The 18,912-nt window shown below is 39.3% G+C and overlaps 2 protein-coding genes across 7 annotated transcripts; both read right to left on the bottom strand.

Moving 5' to 3' along the window:
- Positions 1 to 6,181: 6,181 nt before the first annotated feature.
- LOC108099749 (glutamate transporter polyphemus-like) lies at positions 6,182 to 8,802 on the bottom strand. 5 transcript variants are annotated; one of them, XM_017203375.1, is made up of 8 exons: positions 8,744 to 8,802; positions 8,647 to 8,694; positions 8,444 to 8,594; positions 7,913 to 8,392; positions 7,669 to 7,844; positions 7,048 to 7,593; positions 6,917 to 6,993; positions 6,183 to 6,795 (listed from the first exon to the last, which is right to left on the bottom strand). In XM_017203375.1, the coding sequence occupies exons 1-6, from the start codon at positions 8,755 to 8,757 to the stop codon at positions 7,098 to 7,100; spliced, it is 1,365 nt and encodes a 454-aa protein (XP_017058864.1). In that variant the 5' UTR covers positions 8,758 to 8,802; the 3' UTR covers positions 6,183 to 6,795; positions 6,917 to 6,993; positions 7,048 to 7,097. The 5 variants fall into 5 exon arrangements, with proteins under 5 accessions (XP_017058865.1, XP_017058864.1, XP_017058863.1 ...); XM_017203376.1 differs by lacking the exon at positions 6,917 to 6,993 and having other exon boundaries at positions 6,182 to 6,795; XM_017203374.1 differs by lacking the exon at positions 6,183 to 6,795 and having other exon boundaries at positions 6,840 to 6,993.
- Positions 8,803 to 11,854: 3,052 nt separating this feature from the next.
- LOC108099778 (glutamate transporter polyphemus-like) lies at positions 11,855 to 14,328 on the bottom strand. Of its 2 annotated transcripts, XM_017203407.1 has the most exons (7): positions 14,268 to 14,328; positions 14,173 to 14,217; positions 13,970 to 14,120; positions 13,440 to 13,919; positions 13,203 to 13,378; positions 12,262 to 13,121; positions 11,855 to 12,173 (listed from the first exon to the last, which is right to left on the bottom strand). In XM_017203407.1, the coding sequence occupies exons 1-6, from the start codon at positions 14,279 to 14,281 to the stop codon at positions 12,464 to 12,466; spliced, it is 1,524 nt and encodes a 507-aa protein (XP_017058896.1). In that variant the 5' UTR covers positions 14,282 to 14,328; the 3' UTR covers positions 11,855 to 12,173; positions 12,262 to 12,463. The 2 variants fall into 2 exon arrangements, with proteins under 2 accessions (XP_017058896.1, XP_043064049.1); XM_043208114.1 differs by lacking the exon at positions 11,855 to 12,173 and having other exon boundaries at positions 12,827 to 13,149.
- Positions 14,329 to 18,912: the final 4,584 nt, after the last annotated feature.

Genomic DNA, 18,912 nt, shown 5'->3' with positions numbered 1-18,912 from the left:
ATGTATTTATGAGTTATTAAATCTTTCGGATTTATGAACTGTTTGTGGGCGTTGAGCGACGACACGCGAGCTGGGAAACTTTGGGGCGTGGGTGCTCCGAGTGACAGGCGTTTAAATCAAATTTAATGAGCAATTGAGTTCGGCTAGGGAACTCACACTCCCTTTGCCCCTTAATCTTAATGCCCCCTTAATTTCCTCTCAAAGTTTCTGCTCCTCGGAGAGTTCTATCAAAAGTTTTGCTTGGCAGAGGCGGCGGCGGCAAAAATTGAAATTACACTAATTAAAATGCAATAAAATGTCGCTGAAATTGCGGCCAATAAATCATTACGATGCGAGGGATGGGCGAGGGGGTTTTGGAGGTGGAGGGCGGTGAAATCCACGAACAATGGTCAGGTTAACCCTCTAATAAATTTAAATAAAACACAATGATTTATATTTTTGCCATTTTATATTTAGTTTGGCAATCAAAATAAGGAGAATGTTGAGCGAAATGAGTTATATTTATTATATTTTTTTCTAAAGAGGAAATATTTTTTTCTATTTTTTTAGACAGGCAAAAACAGAAAAACTAATAAAGAACTTAGATAATATTTTTTAAATATGTATTGTTATGTTTTTGGGATTGATAATTCTAAAAATTGATTTTCCCATTTATCAGTATAAAAATAAAAAATAGATAAAGAATGGCAATTGGCCAGTTTATTCACACTTAATTGGAGCTTAATGCCAAATCAATTGCAATAAGCGGAATCCGCAGGTGATGGCCAAGTATTCCCCATAATCCCCTGGCATGTTACACATGTGTCACTGGGGTATGCCGAGGGTTAAGACCCCGATGCGGACCAGGAACTGAGATATCGAGGTGCGAGAGCCGACAAAGGAAATGTGGCTGCAATTTGCTTGAAAAAGCGATGCGCTCATCATCATTAGAGTGTTCCGACCGCAGCTCACCCCCTCGATTGTCCCGATATGGTCCGACTATTTGCTTTATGATTTTGTTAATTCAGCCATTCGGCCTTAGATCGCCATGGCGAATGGCTATTGGGGTCCGGAGTCTGTCTGTGGGAAAGAAGAGACTCACTCCTCCTTGGGACGCGAAGCTGATTAAAATTGCACAGAGCCTTGGCCAAATATTTCAGGTCGCACTGCTCCTGCTTTTGCAGCTTTTGCTAGCTGAAATTATGCGCAATTTGGCAAACAATGGCGTCTCCATTGGATCGTTTCGGTTAATCGCCAATCAATATATCCCAGTGGCGGGGTGGCCAGAGGGGGTGGGGCGACCGCAGGGGGACAGCTGACAGAGGCGCGCCCATTAAACATAAACAAAATTAAGTGACCATTAAAATGCCATAAACTGGCGGCGTTCATGGCCATGTCGCTGGATTAACTTCAGTTCGTGGCAGCGAGCGCCGAACTCCAAACTCTCAGCAAACGAGTGGATCCTCTGCACTGAAAAAAACAACCTTAACAATTTTAGAACTTAGGAAAATGGTATGCAAATTATATTCAATACAAGTAAAGCTAAATTTACTTTTACTAATTAAATTTGATATAGGAAGTCTTCCGTTTTGTGGCATTGACATTGCCTGATGGGGCTAAAGATTATTTTTATACAATTTTATACGTCTTTTTTTGCCAATAGTTAATATTTTAAAAAGCGATTTGAGCAGTAAAGTTAAAGCTACTTGAAGATATTCGAAATATAATACTTATTTTGAAATGATATTAATTGTACAATATATTTTACAGAACACTTTCAAAAATTGTAAAACCCAAATTTGAATGTAAACTTGTTTGTTTCCTTGGGTCACTTCAATAGGAAACGCATTAAAGTTGGGTAGCGTAATTACCTATATTTTTTTTCAGTGCACCTATTCCAGCTACACACCCCCTGCAGCACCCCACTCAATTCCCTCCGCCCATTCGGCCCACATAAATCGTGTACTTGCCGCTTGTAGCTTTCAATTTGTGACAAGCCGTGGCAGAGTTGCAGGACAGGAGTCTCCTCTACAAAATGGTGCGTGGGCGAGGTGCCATGTCCCCTCTCCTGGCAGCCGTCCCCCTCTGCCGACGCCCCTGCTCCCCTTTGCAGTTGTCTGACCGCTTACGCAAAAATGTTTCAATTAAGTTGGGATCGGGAGTGGGAGTTTTGGCAGGACCGGATGTTAAATGCGATCCTGAGAAATGGCAGCGCGGCACGCAAATCATCAGTGGATTCGGTGGAGGAATCGCAGCCAGGTGACAAACCGCGGGGAATCTTCCAATTGCCCTCCCCTGTTGACCCACTCTGGTTATCGGCCTGATTGATTTATCGGCCCAGACTCCCAGCTAATTGAGTTATATTAACCCCGGTCGATCGCATTGGCAAAATCTCTCACACTGTCGTCATCGTCGTCATCATCATCGTTGTCGGCCTCCGTTTGACGTTCGACGTCAAGATTGGGGCTTAAACAGGGGCTGGAACTTAGGCTCAGACCTGGCTTTATAAGGCTTTATATGGCTAAAACGCGCCATTAATTGCCGAGCCGAGCGGTAGCTGCATATGCGGCCCATGGCGCTCCGGCACTGCCTTTAATATTTATTGTCAATTATTGCTACTTTAATTGTCAATTATTAAAAATCGCTGGCACACTGCGAGAAAGTAAGGGTACTCGGTAGGGTGATGATTAAAACGATCTGCTAAAGAATTTTTTAATGCATATCAATTTTTATAAAATCTTGTTTCCATTCGCGTGTCTTAAACCCATTTGCGGTTTAACTTAACGATTGCCGGCACACCTTAACCCTTAATTTATAATAGGATAATTTTGTGTTCTTTTAACCTATAAATAAAAATGTAAACGTTTTTACCACCTGCTTGTTAATCAATATGCTTAGATGTGGCATTTATTTTTTAATTTTGAACGCACAGATATACAATTTAAAAAAAACTTTAAATACCAAGCACTATTTTACAAATATTGCATTAAATGTGTTTAAATAAATTAAGGAATAATGTTGTACAATATTATAAAGGTTCTTGAGCTAAGAATACTTTAATTAAAAAAAATATTAAATTAAATTTTAGTATCAAATAAAGTTTACCTTTTGTATCCTTAATACATTTTTAAATTACTTTTACTTTTAGTTTTATTTATTTTATTTTTTTATTTACTTTTTACTATAGTTTTTCAATTATTAAAGAAATCCACTTTTAAAGAAGGAATAAAATCTAATGACTTTTAAAAAGTCATTACATGGTCTTGATGTTTCCCTTTTCATCGGTTTCTTTGAGTGCCCGTTTAGCATTGTGGGAAATTCAGCGCGTTGCACGCTGCGTATGCGCAATCAGTGCGTAACCACAGGTGCGAGCTGTCAAGGCTGCGCCCATTCCATCACTTCAAGCTCGCTTTCGTTGGGAATCGGCAGGAATGGGGTCTGCTCCCCTTTCGCAGGTAATCAATTACCCGAAAATAAGATCGGCCGCTGGCGAATTCCCTACCTTGGGAACAACGAGGCGCACTTGAAACGGGCAGCCATTTGGGTTATTTCCTCCCATTAGACTGCTCCAATTTCGGCCAGCTTCTCCCCTTTCACTCGCTTTATTGAGTTGTAAAATACAGTCGGGTTCGCAGTTGGAGGCTGCCGGTTGCAGGTGGCATGGCAATTCGAGTAGCCTGGCCGACACAGTTTGATACTGATATATTCGCTATATATAAGTAATGTACACACGATCCGGCGATTGGACCATCTGCAATCAGCACCTCCCGATTGCCATCGCTCATCACTCACTCTGGAGGAGAAAAAAGGAGCGGCTCGATTCAAGGTGAGTTTTGCGGCTCAGCCTTCTCATTATTTACTGCATTTTTTTTGGGTGAAGAAAGGGGAGGGCGAACTAAATAAAGGAAAGGAAATTTAAGTCCAGTTTAAATTGCGAAATTTGAATATTTTTTGGTCAGCAGTCTGCTGATTAAAATCAACAACACCATTAATTAAAAACAATTGCGAAATAATATAACTTTTAAATATTACTGCTACATTGTGACACGATTAATTCAAATACCAAAATCATATTTTATTATTCATAATTTTCTCAGTGCATTGCTTTTTAGATCGATGTACCATAGCGAAATGCTGATTTACTGTTTGCTGGCAGTATCTAATGTCGGATTTATCTCACAATTAAACTACTTCCAAACATTTTGGCAATTGTAAAAAATGCCAACCCATTTGTCAACCCATTCTCCTGCTTTTAATCTCACTTTTTTCGCTGTGGGTGTCTGGGCCAGGTCAAAAAGCAATAAGCCAAGGCGTAAATCAACAGGACGAGGTGCGGGTTTTCCATTCCTGAAAGAGGAAATAAAAAAGGACTAGGACAAGCGGCAGGACATGCCGCAGCAAGACATGGCTAAGCAGGCTCCAAAGGCACCTGGCCTTCTAATCAACTCGGAAACTCGAGAACAGGACGACCTGCAGCTCCTGCTGCCACATTCATCGCCGCTTGCCGCCTCGGCTCATAAAAACCAAATGAATAGCCATCCTGCCAGAAGCCGAAAGGCAAGTGGCGAAAAAAAATGCGAAACAGAAACAACACAAACACTTTACGACAAGCCGCACAAATTGGAAGCTCTTTTTTGGACCAGCACTCTTGGCTTTTTGATACCCTTTTGGGGGAAAGGGTATGACAGCTAGGTGAGGCGTAAAACATAAGGGCTAGAAAAAGTATAGTAGATAAACAAGTCAGGCACTTTTAAAATATTGGGAGAGGTGGTAAATTCTTGATTACCAATAAGTTTGAATCATTTACAAACTGTCTGCGTTAAAAATAAATTTTTTGTGAGCTTTCTAATTCAATAAAGTTAAAATGTGTATTTTTCTCCAACGTTTTTACAATTTATTATCTTTTTTAACAACAACAGATTGAATGTGCACAAATTTAAAAATTAGTTACATTTTTTTTTGTAGTTAGTTAATTGCTAATTTAATTGCTTGCTTATGCTTACCATTTTACCCATTGTTCTTGAATTTAGGCTTCATTTTTATTTACCCAGTTTCTTTACTTTTATATTCCTTAAAACCTTGTTGGATTATTAGTTATAGATACTTGATACCTACGTATTTTTATAATACGTTGTTATTAATTTTAAACATTTTTTCCTAGTTCTTCAAGGGCATCTCACCTTCGATGCCTATTTCGCCTGGGCATTTTATGACCCGCATCATGTTGATGCTGATGACAAAGGCCGAAGCGGAATAGAACCGAGCTAAACTGAGCTGAGCAGCTGAGGAAACATGGCATTCTAGACCCGGCATTTGCGTGAGTCCCCTCCTTCTTGACGATCTGTCTTCTGGGCGGATTTGGGGCCCACATCAATTTGCAGTTGTTGCTCGACTCTCTCGACTGCAAGTGCAAATGAAATGCAATTTTTGGGATGCGCTTATCGCGCGTGTTCCATCTGTTTGGCGGCTGCGGCGGCGGCAGAAATTAAATAACGCAAAAATTCGCTTGTCAAAGCGCCAGACGAGAAATTGAAAACTTGTAGGAGGCGGTGGTGCTGCAATTGCCCCGCTGACGCTTTTCCTGCTGCTGCTGCGGTTGCATCGACTGCCGATTCCAATCGGTCTGCGGCGGGTGCCGCGCTCCGTTTGGCAGCGCCAAAAGAGCCAAGAAACGCGATTGGAATCGCTCATTTCACCCGCTTGCACTTACAAAAAATATTACATTTACTTTTGGCAAAAATATCACCTCCCATAAAGAATGCCTACACGGATTATTGATATATAAGCTTGCAAGCAATTTAAGCCTTTTTTTGTTTTTTAATAGAGTTGTTTAATAATATGTTATCACCTTTCTTTTCTTATTGACCCATCATTTTAAAAAAATGCATAGTTCCGAATACATAAGTATTAGCATTATAAAAAAATTTATACCTATATATTTTACAATTTATATATACAATTTAAGAAAGGAGGAAGGTGTTATAAATTTTTTTAAAATAACAAATTTAATTTAACAAAATAAAAATCACCTTCTTCCTTCTTTAGTTCAGTTCATTTAGGCCTTTTCCACTTTTGTTTTCTGTGTAGGACATTGGGACCCCGGTGGGGCACCGGTGGTGCATTTGGTGGTGCCCTCGGTGGGGCACTGGGGCCATGATTCCCACACTCACGCACAAACGGATCGCGGGGCAGGCGAGCGTTTCTAAATCGATGCCAAATGCATGCCAAAATGACTCAAAGACAAACCGCAAAAGACTATAAAAGATTTCTTTTCTTGTTCGATATGCCAGCCAGAGATAAGCGGCCGTCGGTCAGGGGGCAGTGGGGTGTTGGGGGGGTTAAGGGACGGTGGTGCAGAAGGCAAAGCGCAGCTGCTGCTGCATTAATTACACCACGTTGCAGCCTCGTAGATGCGGAGTAAAAAGCAACGAGGGGAAGGTGGTGCGACTGGGGCAGGTGAAACCGGCTGGTTTACCGGGGTCTTTCAGGGGTTTTCCTCCTTTCGGTTTCTTGGTCGCAGCACCCGCATAACCCGCTCACCACAGCCACACTGCACCACAGCACCGCCGAAGACTTCGTTCTTCATTCCATCAGACTCCAATCCACTTCAATCCACTTAAGCTGCGCTAGTCTGCCCATAAAATTCAGAGCTCTCCGAATGTCATTTGTCGTTAACAGCCGCAAAATTGTCTGCAATAATGTGGCAAGTTGGGGAAACCACCCGACGAACAAATCATAAGAACTGCCGCCACAAAACTGCTAAGCGATTGTGCATTTCCTCCGATGGTAAACCAATTTCCAGGAGGTTACTTAGGTCTTTAAAGGTAACGAAATAATATAAGAAAATTATTAAAATAATATAGTTAAAAAAGGTGAGTAGATTTTAATCACCAATAAAAACAAATACAAAGGATTTAATTTTAATTGAAAAACATACTCCTTGGACCCTCCTAAACATTATTTTGATATGCTTTCACTATGGTCATCGTAATTATTGAGTTGGTGATATAATTTCTATAGAATAACGGCTTTGAAATAATATCTTGAAGATCTCAGGCTGAGGCTCACCTAAACTAAACAGCATACTCTTCGGATGGTTCAGTGGCTCTGAAGGTTATTTAGGGCATTAAGAAGCTTTCATTCGCGCCAGTGGACCCCATTCTAGGGCCTATTTTTAAACTTCCTCTAGTAGTCCGAGGTAAGCCACCATAAAACCTGACTATCCTGAAGCAGGCGACAGTTAAGCCTTGTATTAAAACGTAAACCCCGAAAATAATCATGAGAATGTTCTTGACCAGTTTCCATTTCAGTTTGCCATAGGTGTACTCCTCTGGATAATACAAACAGATCTCGAGGAAAGCCGGGAATATGAGGTTTAGCAGCGAAATGGTGAAGGCGCCTGCGAAGGCACTCAAATCAGGAAGGGCAATTGCATTCAGGGTTGCGAGTATCATAAAGCAAATTCGCAATATGAGCTCCTTTAGCAGGGGATGCTTCAGGTTGCCACTTTTGTTCCAGAAGTGCGACATTATGATATCGATCACCACGTATCCGCAGAGGGGAATCGACAGAAAGACGTCGATGGTGAAGGCTGCTAGAACGGCCATAGCCAGTCTGAGATGAGGTGGTTATTATCGAGAAACTATTACTAATTAATTTTCTGCAAATAATATATCTTATAAAACTCACGGTTCGTGGGGCAGGTTTCGCGTGATATGGCCTTTAACGTCATTTCCGTAGCGCCAGTAGCCAAAAAATCCAAAAATGATGTAGGTGATAATCACTAGTAGGAAGGCCGAATTGACTATGCCGAACCAACCCAGAAAGTTTTGAGGCTTGGCCATCCTCTTCTCGATTGCCAGCATCTGTAAAAAATGTAGTAATTTTAACATTCAATGTACTGATCAGTGTGCTTGTGAATCTCAGAACTTACCACTCCCACCGAGGTGACGGAAAAGATAACCCTTACTAAGAACTTCGGAATCTCCGCGATGTCGCCGAAAGAATTACGATCCCTGAACGGCGGCAGATCGTGAAAGATGTAGCCGGACATCATGGCGAATGCACTGTAGATCAGTATATTGGCCACAAAGTTGAACGGTATCAGGTATTTGAGGTACATAATGCAGAAGGGTGGAATGGCTACTAGTCCGATTATAAAAATATAGAATCGAATATCTATTGCTGGAAAATAGAGTTCTACTAAAACTTTTGTGCTAGAGGACGCAAATACCAAGTAAACCACGCAGACTAAATAGGCGGAAAGACACAAAACCACATCCCCCAGAAGGCCTGCTCCCTTGGAAATATATTTAAAACACTTGGGACCCTGGGAAAAGGCGTAGACCATCGAGTCTGGTAAGTTGGTGTAACCAACTCGAGTTCGGCGCGAACACTCCACCATTGAATAGATCTATAAGAAAATGTTAATTATGGATTTATTTAATAAAGAAACAGTATTTACCAGTAGGTGTATTCCATGGATAAATATACATGATGTTAAGATAAGGAGAAAAATTCCTAAAATTGCGCCGGAATAACTAAATGCCAACGGCAGAGCCAGAACTCCAATCCCTATTATACATTTTACTAGCAAAATAAACGCTCCAATGTCTCTAAAAGTTGTAAATAAATATAAGCTTGGAAATAGAAGTCACCGTCTCTTACGAAATTGGTTTTTCCACATCGCGATTCGTGTAGGGATCATAGGGATCACTAAAAATTTAAATTATTTAAGAAATTGTTCTTTTAAACAATAACTTACCTATCATCCGTCATTTGGTGTCTCAAACACAAACTAGAAAACAAAAATTTAAATGATAATGACACTAAAATCAAAGAAGTGTTTGATGCTACCATTGTGGGTTGTGGTTTTAAGAAGTTAACATATTTAATTTAACGCTACTTGAGAAGTAAAAAGAATTTCTTATTTCTGAACAAGCAACCGAAGCTCAATCAAGCTAACTCCCCATAACAATTTACCATTAATAATCAAGTAAACTCTTCCTATTCGATGGGGCCATCAGTACTGCATGACAAACGATTGCCCCCTGGCTATCTTGCCCCATGTCTTTAGGACAACTAATCTTTAGTGGGTGTCGTACTATACGATTTACACTGAAAGAAACCGACATTAATTTTATAAGAAATAAAAATAAATGTAGGTTTTCCGTTTAAGAAAAGGTTTTACCTTAAAATGGTGAACTGGCTTTCAAATCGTAAATATATTTATAAATTGTTTTTGCATCTTGCAATGATTGTTGTGGAAAAGCCAACATAAAACATTTTCCTTTTAAATGGATTTATAGAAAACTTAAATTTAATATATTCAATGAGCATCCCAGAAAACAAGATTGAAAAAAAGGGTTTAAGGTCCGGAGAATTTGTATAATTTTTAATGCTTGATTTTCTGAATATGTTAAAACGGTTTAAACTTCAAAGTTTTATTTGGGAAACCGACTTTATTTATTTACAGGAATGGTGAAAGCTATTTGCAGATTATTATTCTTTATGATGCATACTTATACTTTATATTCTTGATCAGCATCACGATCAAAATCCAAATAAGTATGTACGTCTGTCCGTCTGTCCGTCTGTTCGTCTGTCTGTCTGTCCGTCTGTCCGTCTGTCCGCTTCTCTTCAAACTAGTCTCTTAGTTTTAAAGCTATCTTGCTGAAACTTTACCAAAAGGTGTGTAGTTATTGCACGCAGTATATAAGTCGAAACGAGCCGGATCGGCCGACTATATCGGATAGCTCCTAAACAAGAGGTCAAAAAAATTAAGGGGAGGGTAAGGGTTTAAAAAAAATTTTTTTACATTTTTTTTAATATTTTTTTTTCTGAATGATTAATATGTCGAGAACATTGTGTACAAATTTTGAGTCAATTAAAGTCAAACTAACGGAGTTACAGCGTTTTAAACAACCGTATTTGGACGTATTTTCACGTATAAAAATACTTTGAATCGATTTTGCCGAAGACGTTATTTTGAAAGTCGGTGAACATCAGAATTCAAAATCTACTGAACCGATCCTTTTCAAATTTTTAACACAAATTCTCAACATAAATACGCAGGTAATCAGGAAGAGATTTTTTTAATTTTTAGTTTTTTTCTATTTTTAAAAAATAAATTAACAGCGATTTTTTAAGCTAAAATCGCACTTTTTACTTTCAAATGCTCCCAAAAATAGACAAAAAATAAATTAAAACAAGAAAGGAAGCTAGCTTCGGCAGGCCGAAGCTTATATACCCTTGCAGTCATTAAATATGTCTAACAAAATACAAAAAGGCTAAACATAATCTAATCTATGACGATTTTTCTATTAATTTTCCATATTGTTCATATGACAGCTATATGATATAGTCGTCCGATTTTGATAAAATTTAATTCGTAACTCAAGACTCATAAGAAAACTCTATATTCCAAAAATCATGATTGTCTGATGAAAAACATCGAGGTAATAATTTTATTTCCGTTATTTCTATATAGATTTTTCGATCTTTCCTATGGCAGCTATATGATATATTACTCCGATTTTTATGAAATTTTTTTCTCGATTTAAGAGTATTAGAAAAGCCTGATGTTCCAAAAATCATGCTCGCGGGATTAAAAACAACGACGTTATAATTTTTTTTCCATTATTTATATATATATTTTCTGATCTCTCCTATGGCAGCTATATGATAGAGTTATCCGATTTTGATAAAATTTAATCCGAAATTCAATAGTGGTTAGAAAACGCCATCTGGAAGGAATCAAGTCGATCTGATCAAAAACAACGGAGTAAGAATTTTTAATTTCATTCTCTCGTATGGTAGCTATCCGATATAGTCGGCCGATCCGGCTTTAAAACTGAGAGACTAGTTTACATAGAAACGGACAGGAGGACAGACGGACAGACAGACAGACGGACAGACGGACAGACGGACAGACCTACAGACGGATTTGGATTCAGATGGTGATGCTGATCAAGAATATATATACTTTATGGGGTCTGAGGTGTCTCCTTCACTGCGTTGCAAACTTCTGACTGAAATTATAATACCCTTTTGCTCTGCAAGGGTATAAAAAAATTCATTATCTTTACAACGCATATCACGTTTTTTTTTTAAGATGATCCGTTAACGCCCTATGATGTTCACCGCAAAACAACTTTTTCTTTGGGCGCTTCGGAAGAATAACCACCACAGGCTTTTTTCTAAATATTTTTTAATAATTTTTTTTTCTAATACTCTTCAAAAGTTGAACAGTTAAATGTAATTAAGCTCAAAAAAATTAACTTACTCATTTCGCCGCAAAAAAAAAAAATCAAACATGGCCCTTTTTTTGGCCTTTAAAACCTTATCCCCCCTTAAGGGAAAAAAATTATTACGCCGGTGTTTTTCATCGAATTGACTTGATTTCTTCCAGATGGCGTTTTCTAATTACTTTTGAATTTTGGATTAAATTTTATCAAAATCGGATAACTCTGTCATATAGCTGCCATAGAAAAGATCAAAAAATATGTATAGAAATAATGGCAAAATAATCATAACGTTTTTGTTTTTTATTCCACGAGCATGATTTTTACAACATCGACTTAATGAAATAGTCGAAAATATGGCAAATTAATAGAAAAGTCGTCATAGCTTCGATGTTGTTAGCCTTTATGTATTTTGTTCGACATGTTTGATGATAGCAAGGGTATATAAGCCGAAGCTAGCCTCCTTTCTTGTTTTTTTAGAAGTCTGTTTTATTTATACCAAGTTAATATCTTTCCATATATTTTTTAAAGGGACAGCTTGGAAATTAATTGCAATTGTATAATTGTATTACATTAATTCCAATTGAATTGAGATGCAAAATACTTTCCTTTTATTAAAATTTGCATAATGATTTGATTTCCAATTTGCAGCTTTTATTAATTGTAATTGATGTTTTTAACAAATCCACTTTCTAGAAGTAAATCTAGCCTTCACTATTTGCTTGAACATTTTTCTCACTATATGTTAGGCAGCAATCAACACATACTGATCATATCATAGCTCTCCGAATGTCATTTTCATTGTCATTGTCATTTCCCCACTTTGCCACATTGGCAATAATGTGGCAAAGTGGGGAAACCACCTGACGAACAAATCATAAGAACTGCCGCCACAAAACTGCTAAGCGATTGTGCATTTCCTCCGAAGGTAAACCAATTTCCAGGAGGTTCCTTAGGTGTTTAAAGGTAACGTAATTATATAAGAAAATTATTCAAGTAATATAGCTTAAAAACAGTTGGGTAAATCTTAATCACTTACCACTAAAGACAAATACTAGGGATTTGATCTTGATTCAAAAACATACTCCTTGGACCCTAAACATTATTTTGTTATGCTTTCACTGTGGTCATCATGATTGTTAAATTGCTGATCTATTTTCTATTTCATCGGAATAGTAGCTTTGAAATAATCTTATGACGATCTTCTAGATGTTCCAGATCTTTCGTAAAAACGGGCTCACTTATAGAAACTCAATAGCATAATCTTCGGATGGTTCAGTGGTTTTGAAGGTTATTAAGGCGCTTTCATTAGCGGCAGTGGACTCCATTTCAGGGGCTGGTTTTAAACTTTCTGTAGTGATCTGAGGCATGGTACCCAAAATCTTGATTAAGTAGAAGCCGGGGATTGTTATTAGGGCGCTTTCATTAGCGGCAGTGGACTCCATTTCAGGGGCTGGTTTTGAACTTTCTGTAGTGGTCTGAGGTTTGCCACCATAAAACCTGACGATGTTGGAGCTGGCGATTGTTATGCCTTGTATTAAAACGTAAAGCCCGAAAATAATCATGAGAATGTTCTTGACCAGTTTCCATTTCAGTTTACCATAGGTGTACTCCCGCGGATAATACAAACAGATCTCGAGGAAAGCCGGGAATATGAGGTTCAGCAGCGAAATGGTGAAGGCGCCAACGAAGGGTTTCAAATCAGGAAGGACAACTGCGTTCAGGGTTGCGAGCATCATAAAGCAAATTCGCAATACGAGCTCCTTTAGCAGGGGATGCTTCAGGTTGCCATTTTTGTTCCAGAAGTGCGTCATTATGATATCGATCACCACGAATCCGCAGAGGGGTATCGACAGGAAGACGTCGACGGTGAAGGCTATTAGAATGGCCATAGCCAGTCTGAGATGAGGTGGTTTTTATCGAGAAACTATTACTAATTGCATTTATGCCAACAGATAAAATATATTTTTTAGAACTCACGGTTCGTGGGGCAGGTTAAGTGTTATGGGGGCTTCCACGAATTCTCCGTAGCGCCAGTAGCCAAAAAATCCAAAAAGGACATAAGAGATGATCACTAATAGGAAGGCCGAATTGACTACGCCGTACCAAACAAGGAAGTTTTTAGGCTTGGACATCTTCTTCTCGATTGCCAGCAACTTGAATAATAAAATAACATTCGATATACTGATCAGAGGGCTTGTGAATCTCAGAACTTACCACGCCCACCGAGGTAACGGAAAAGAAAACCCTTATGAAAAAAAACGGAAGCTCCGCGATGTCGCCGAAAGTATTACGATCCGATAACGGCGGCAGATCCTGAGCGATGTAGACGGACATCATGGCGAAGGCACTGTAGATCAGTATATTGGCCACAAAGTTGAACGGTATCAGGTATTTGAGGTGCATAATGCAGAATGGTGGAATGGATACTAGTCCGATTATAAGAATATAGAGCCGTCTATCTATTGCTGGAAAATAACGTTCTACCAGCATTTTTGTGTTGACGGCCACAAATACCAAGTATACCACGCAGACTAAATAGGCGGAAAGACACAAAACCACATTCCCCACAAGGCCTGCTCCCTTGGAAATATATTTAAAAAACTTGGGACCCTGGGAAAAGGAGTAGACCATTGCCTCTGGTAAGCTGGTGTAGCCAACTTTAGCTCGGCGCGAACACTCCACCATTGAATAGATCTAAAAAAAATGTTAATTATAGATTCATTTAATTAAGGAACAGTATTTACCAGCATGTGTATTCCATGGATAAACACAATTGAAGTTAAGGTAAGGAGAACAATTCCTAGAACTGTGCCGGAATAACTAAATGCCAACGGCATTGCCAGAACACCAGTCCCTATTATACATTTTACTAGCAAAATAAACGCTCCAATTTCTCTAAAAGTAGTTAATAAATGTAAGCTCGGAAATAGAAGTCACCGTCTCTTACGAAATTGGTTTTGCCACATTGCGATTCGTGTAGGGATCATAGGTCCTAAAAAATATAAATTATTTAAGAAATTGTTCTTTGAAACAATAACTTACCTATCATGCGGCATTTGGTGTCTCAAAAAAAGAAAAAGGAAAAATGTAAGTGATAATGACACTTAAACCAAAGAAGTGTTTGATGCTACCATTGTGGGTTGTGGTTTTAGGAAGGTAACATATTTATTTTAACGCTACTTGAGCAGTAAAAAGTATTTATTATTTTTTGAACAAGCAACCGAAGCTCAATCAAGCTAACTCCCCATAAAAATTTACTATTAATAATCAAGTAAACTCTTCCTATTCGTTGGGACCATCAGTACTGCATGACAAACGATTGCCCCCTGGCTTTCTTGCCCCTTGTCCTCAGGACAACTAATCTTTAGCCACGACACCCACTATACGATTTACACTGAAAGAAACTTAATTAATTTTAGTAAAAATAAACATACATTTAGATTTTCTGCTGAAGAAATGGTTTTACCTTGAAATGGCAAACTGGCTTCGAAGATTCTTCAAATGATTGTTATAGGAAAGCCTTTTTGTTTCTCATAAAATATTTTCTTAAGGATTTGTAGAAAAATTGAATTTAGTATTTTGACTATTACCGTCATTTTCTTCCATTTTTATAGTGTATAAAAAACACTCGAGGAGACTTAACCCCAGACTTGTGGAGTTGAGCGACTGATGATGCTGCCGGCTGACCTTAATCACAAATTTGCATGTTGCAGCTGCAGCAGGTGCAGTTGCAGCTTGGAGTCTGGAGTTTCGGAGTTGCCCCTCCGATTTGAGGTGCTCGTGTCTGCCAACTACACCCACATACGACATACGACCTCAGGAAAACCAGGGGGTGGTGGTGGGGGTCTGTGCTTTCGGGGGAGTGGCAGCTCATTGACTTCCATTGATGGCTGGGCAATAAATTGCTGTCGCCGTTGCCGTTGCATATTTTCTAAGGTCGCCTGAGCGGAAAACCCGTTGTGGCAGGCTGGGAAACCAGCAACACCCGCAATTCCGATTCAATTCGATTGCCTTTTTTTTGTTGTTATTCTCTGTTTTGGTTTTTGTTGTTTTTTTTTTGCAGCCCGGGCTTTGTTTTTCTCCCGCGCCGGTGACTTGCAGCTGCAACTGCAACTGCGACTGCAGCTTGATTTATGCGACAAGAACGGCCGCGAAGGCCGTTGCACATATGGCAAAAATTGTCAACACACTGCGGCCCATAAAAGCAGCGGCGACGAGAGATTCGAGCACGATACGCGGCCACCAGACAGATACGGATTCGCAACTGGGAGGCACTGGGGAAAATGGCCAACCAGGGGATAAAATAGGATTTTTTAAAATATAGAGCATACCTAGAAAACAGAAGTGAATAAAGAGCTTAAAGTCCGGAAAAAATCAATAATTTTAAATGCCATAAAACTTGATTTCCTGAAAATGTTAAAACAGTTTAAACTTAAAATTTTTATCTAGAGAACCGACTTAATTTATTTACAGAAATTGTGAATGCTATTTGCAGATTACTATTTTTTATGATACATCGTAATCTGTATACAAAGACATTTCGAATTGATGCACAAAATGGTCGACATCAAAACGCCAAACTACCTGAAAATTTTATTATATGTGTTTTCTTTAAGAGGTTTGTTTTATTTATACCAAATCAATATCGTTCCGTATATTTTTTAAGTGACAGATTTCCATTGCAATTTAATTGCAATTGTGTAATTGCATTACATTGATGCGATCTGTATGCAAATATTATAGGTTTATAGGCGTAATAAAAGTGTTAATGTTATAAAGATGCAAAATCCGTTTACTTTTACTAAAAATTTGCATAAACAAGTTGATTTGATAAATTTCTGGTTTGCAGCTATCATCGGAAGTAATTGATGTTATTAACTAAAACCCATTTTCAGTAGTAAATCTTTACTTTGCTATTTACTTTGATTTTTTCTCACTGTATGTTAGGCAGCAATCAACACATACTGATCATATGCAAGTGGTAAGTGGTCAGCACAATCTGCGAGTGAGGCTGTCTATTAATTAAGCGGCCGTAGCAGCCACAAAAAATGAAATGCTTGGCCTGGCTTGGTTTTGCTGCCGTTTTGGTCGCTGCACGTTCACCCGGCTACAAATTGCTCTTGCCACTTTGGTGCGCCAATCGCTCCACGGATCGTTCGACCAATATGCTTATCGGGGTGGCATAATCACCAACTATTGCCCAAGGAGCAGGACCAGGAGCTCTGAGGACAATGTCTGGAAAAATGGTCTGTGCTGACATTCCAGCCTCATCCGCCAAAGTCGCCTCATAATTGTGCGTTAAGTTTTCCACGGAAAATCTCTGCAAGGAATCTATAAAAAGCTTACCATGTTTATGGTGATCGATGCATAATAAACCGCAGTTTTATTTTCTTCATGCATGCTTGAAGCGCATTTTCTTGGGAAATATTTGTAAAAACTTCATTTCTAATGTAACTATAACTTTTTTTAGTTGAATAGTTTTACTTAGCTTATAATAAGAAAGTCTTTCTGTTAATGGCTTTATTAAATTCAATTTCTTTAGTAGCTTTGTTAGAGTTCTTATTAAATGCTATAAATAACACTTTATTAGATTCTTATATTTACTTAAAAATATATCTAAATCAATCTGTGGGAACTTCTCTTACCATCAATTAGCATCAAACGCGTTTAAAAATAAATGTGCTTCTATTCCCATAATATCAGCCCACAAATCTCCGTTTGAGCCATCTCTCTTCCTCTTCTGACCCTCAGATCTCGTGTTCTGTCTATTTTTTACAACCGTTGCCAAAGCAATTGAGCTCGCCCCTCGAAGAGTTTTTGGCTTTTGCGGCACCCTTCACTCTGCGGCTGTCTAACATTTAAACATTCAATTAACCAGCTCATGACGAATCGATGCGTCGCAAGGCATTAACAAAGCGTCCCAGCGAACTTTAAACGAAAATGCAAATTTTTCATTAACACCTGACTGCCGGAGACGAGGACTTTGCAGTTCGGTGGGGTTTTTTGTCCCGGGGGGAACCAACTGAGGTGAGCATGTGGCTCGCAGTCTCACCTTCGTTGTGGCGAAGGACGCTCAATTACCGGGCTCGGGAGCTGTTAATGACTGCCGCTGGCCAGTCTTGAGCTCCGCTTGCTGTTTGGCCAGTTTTCTGGCGGAGAACAGCTTCCGTTCCCAGGCTTCGCTCACCCAGTTGGGGGCCCTCCAGCCCCCCGAACCTCCCCTCTCCTCCCGCAATCTCCGCGCGGATGCCTCCTCCTGTATTTTTTCTTCCAACGCCACGGGGCAGACTTCCGGCATAAAAATGTGTGTCATAAAAGAGCTCAGGCCGTTGAAGAGAAGGGGAAAAGGGGTTATTTGCTGGGGTGTCAGCACCTAGAGGATATCGCTGGTGCAGGATAAAGTGGGTTTTTGATACCCACTACGGAAGGGTATTGTACTGAATCAATTAAAAATAATAGTATAAAATAATAATTATAGATAATGAAAGTTATATTATTTGCCTATATTTACTTAATTGTGTCATCATAGCCATTTTAAATAAAGTCCTATATATAAGAGCTTGATATTTAAAAAACCAAATTATATTTAATCATATAACTCTACTGTAATATGTTTCAATTTCATAATTGAAATTTTGTAATTAATATAATATAAAATCTAAACTGTATTAATTGTTATTTTTATGGTATTAGATTATTATCTGTTTTTTATCCCCTTACCTTTTAATTTAAACTGACTTAATTTTCATTTACCGATTGGTTATATAAACAAATAAGGGGTATGTCTTAGTTTCGACCCAAGATCCCTAGCTTTAAAATTTTCAATAATTCGAGTCTGCTACGGCCTGGAGTTAAGCTCTTTCCTAACACTTAAGCCTGTCTAACCCTCGACGGCTGACATCTGGAATGGCGATATATATATTTATTTATATAGCTTCGCGCTGCGCTTGAGGTGCTCACCCGCTGACAATAGGTGGCGCTTTGGAGCACTTAATAGTGCCTCCAAGCTGAAGGCATAAAACTTTCTTCAGCATTTCCTTTCCCGTTGCTGCAAGTGCGATTCTATAATCACCCGATGGTCAGGTGCAGGTGCCTCCGACCCCCCTCCAAGTCCTCCTTCTCAAACCATTCGCTGTATTTTTTTTACTTCAGCACGCACGCAATCAAGCGGCAAATCAACAATTTTCCATAGCAAAACAGGCAACGGTTTTTATATTCAGTTTTGTGCGGGTGATTGACGCTTGTTGCATGCAACCGTTGCACCAGCAAAGCCAGCAACATCGGGCAGTCGATATTTAAGTGCTTTAAACCGCAAAGTAAGTTGGCCAAGAGCGAGGGGGGGCCGGATAATGGCTGAAGGGGTAAGGTGAAAGAGGGAAGGGGAAAGGGGAAAAGCGGGGAAATAGGAGGGCCTTTCTGCCTGTTTGGGCGCCACAAACAGGTGAAATGTTTGCCAGATATCAACGGCTTTCGGCTGTGGCCTTTCAAACGCCTCCTTACCCTTCCCCCAATCGAGGGGATCCCCGCCCCCTTTCCCTAATTCCACATGCGTGTGTCAACATGCGTGCAACAAGTTCTCACTCTTCCAATTCCTTTGGCTCTTCCCTCGGGGCTTAAATACCTCTGTTCCGCATTTTGGGGCGCGGGTGCGCTACACTTGAAATTTATTACAACTCGATTGCTTGTA

Source organism: Drosophila ficusphila, unplaced genomic scaffold, assembly GCF_018152265.1.
Source record: "Drosophila ficusphila isolate 14025-0441.05 unplaced genomic scaffold, ASM1815226v1 contig_106, whole genome shotgun sequence".
In the NCBI taxonomy this organism is placed as follows: Eukaryota; Metazoa; Arthropoda; class Insecta; order Diptera; family Drosophilidae; genus Drosophila; species Drosophila ficusphila.
Note: the sequence above shows the minus strand (reverse complement) of the source record. Positions and strands in the feature narration are given on the sequence as shown.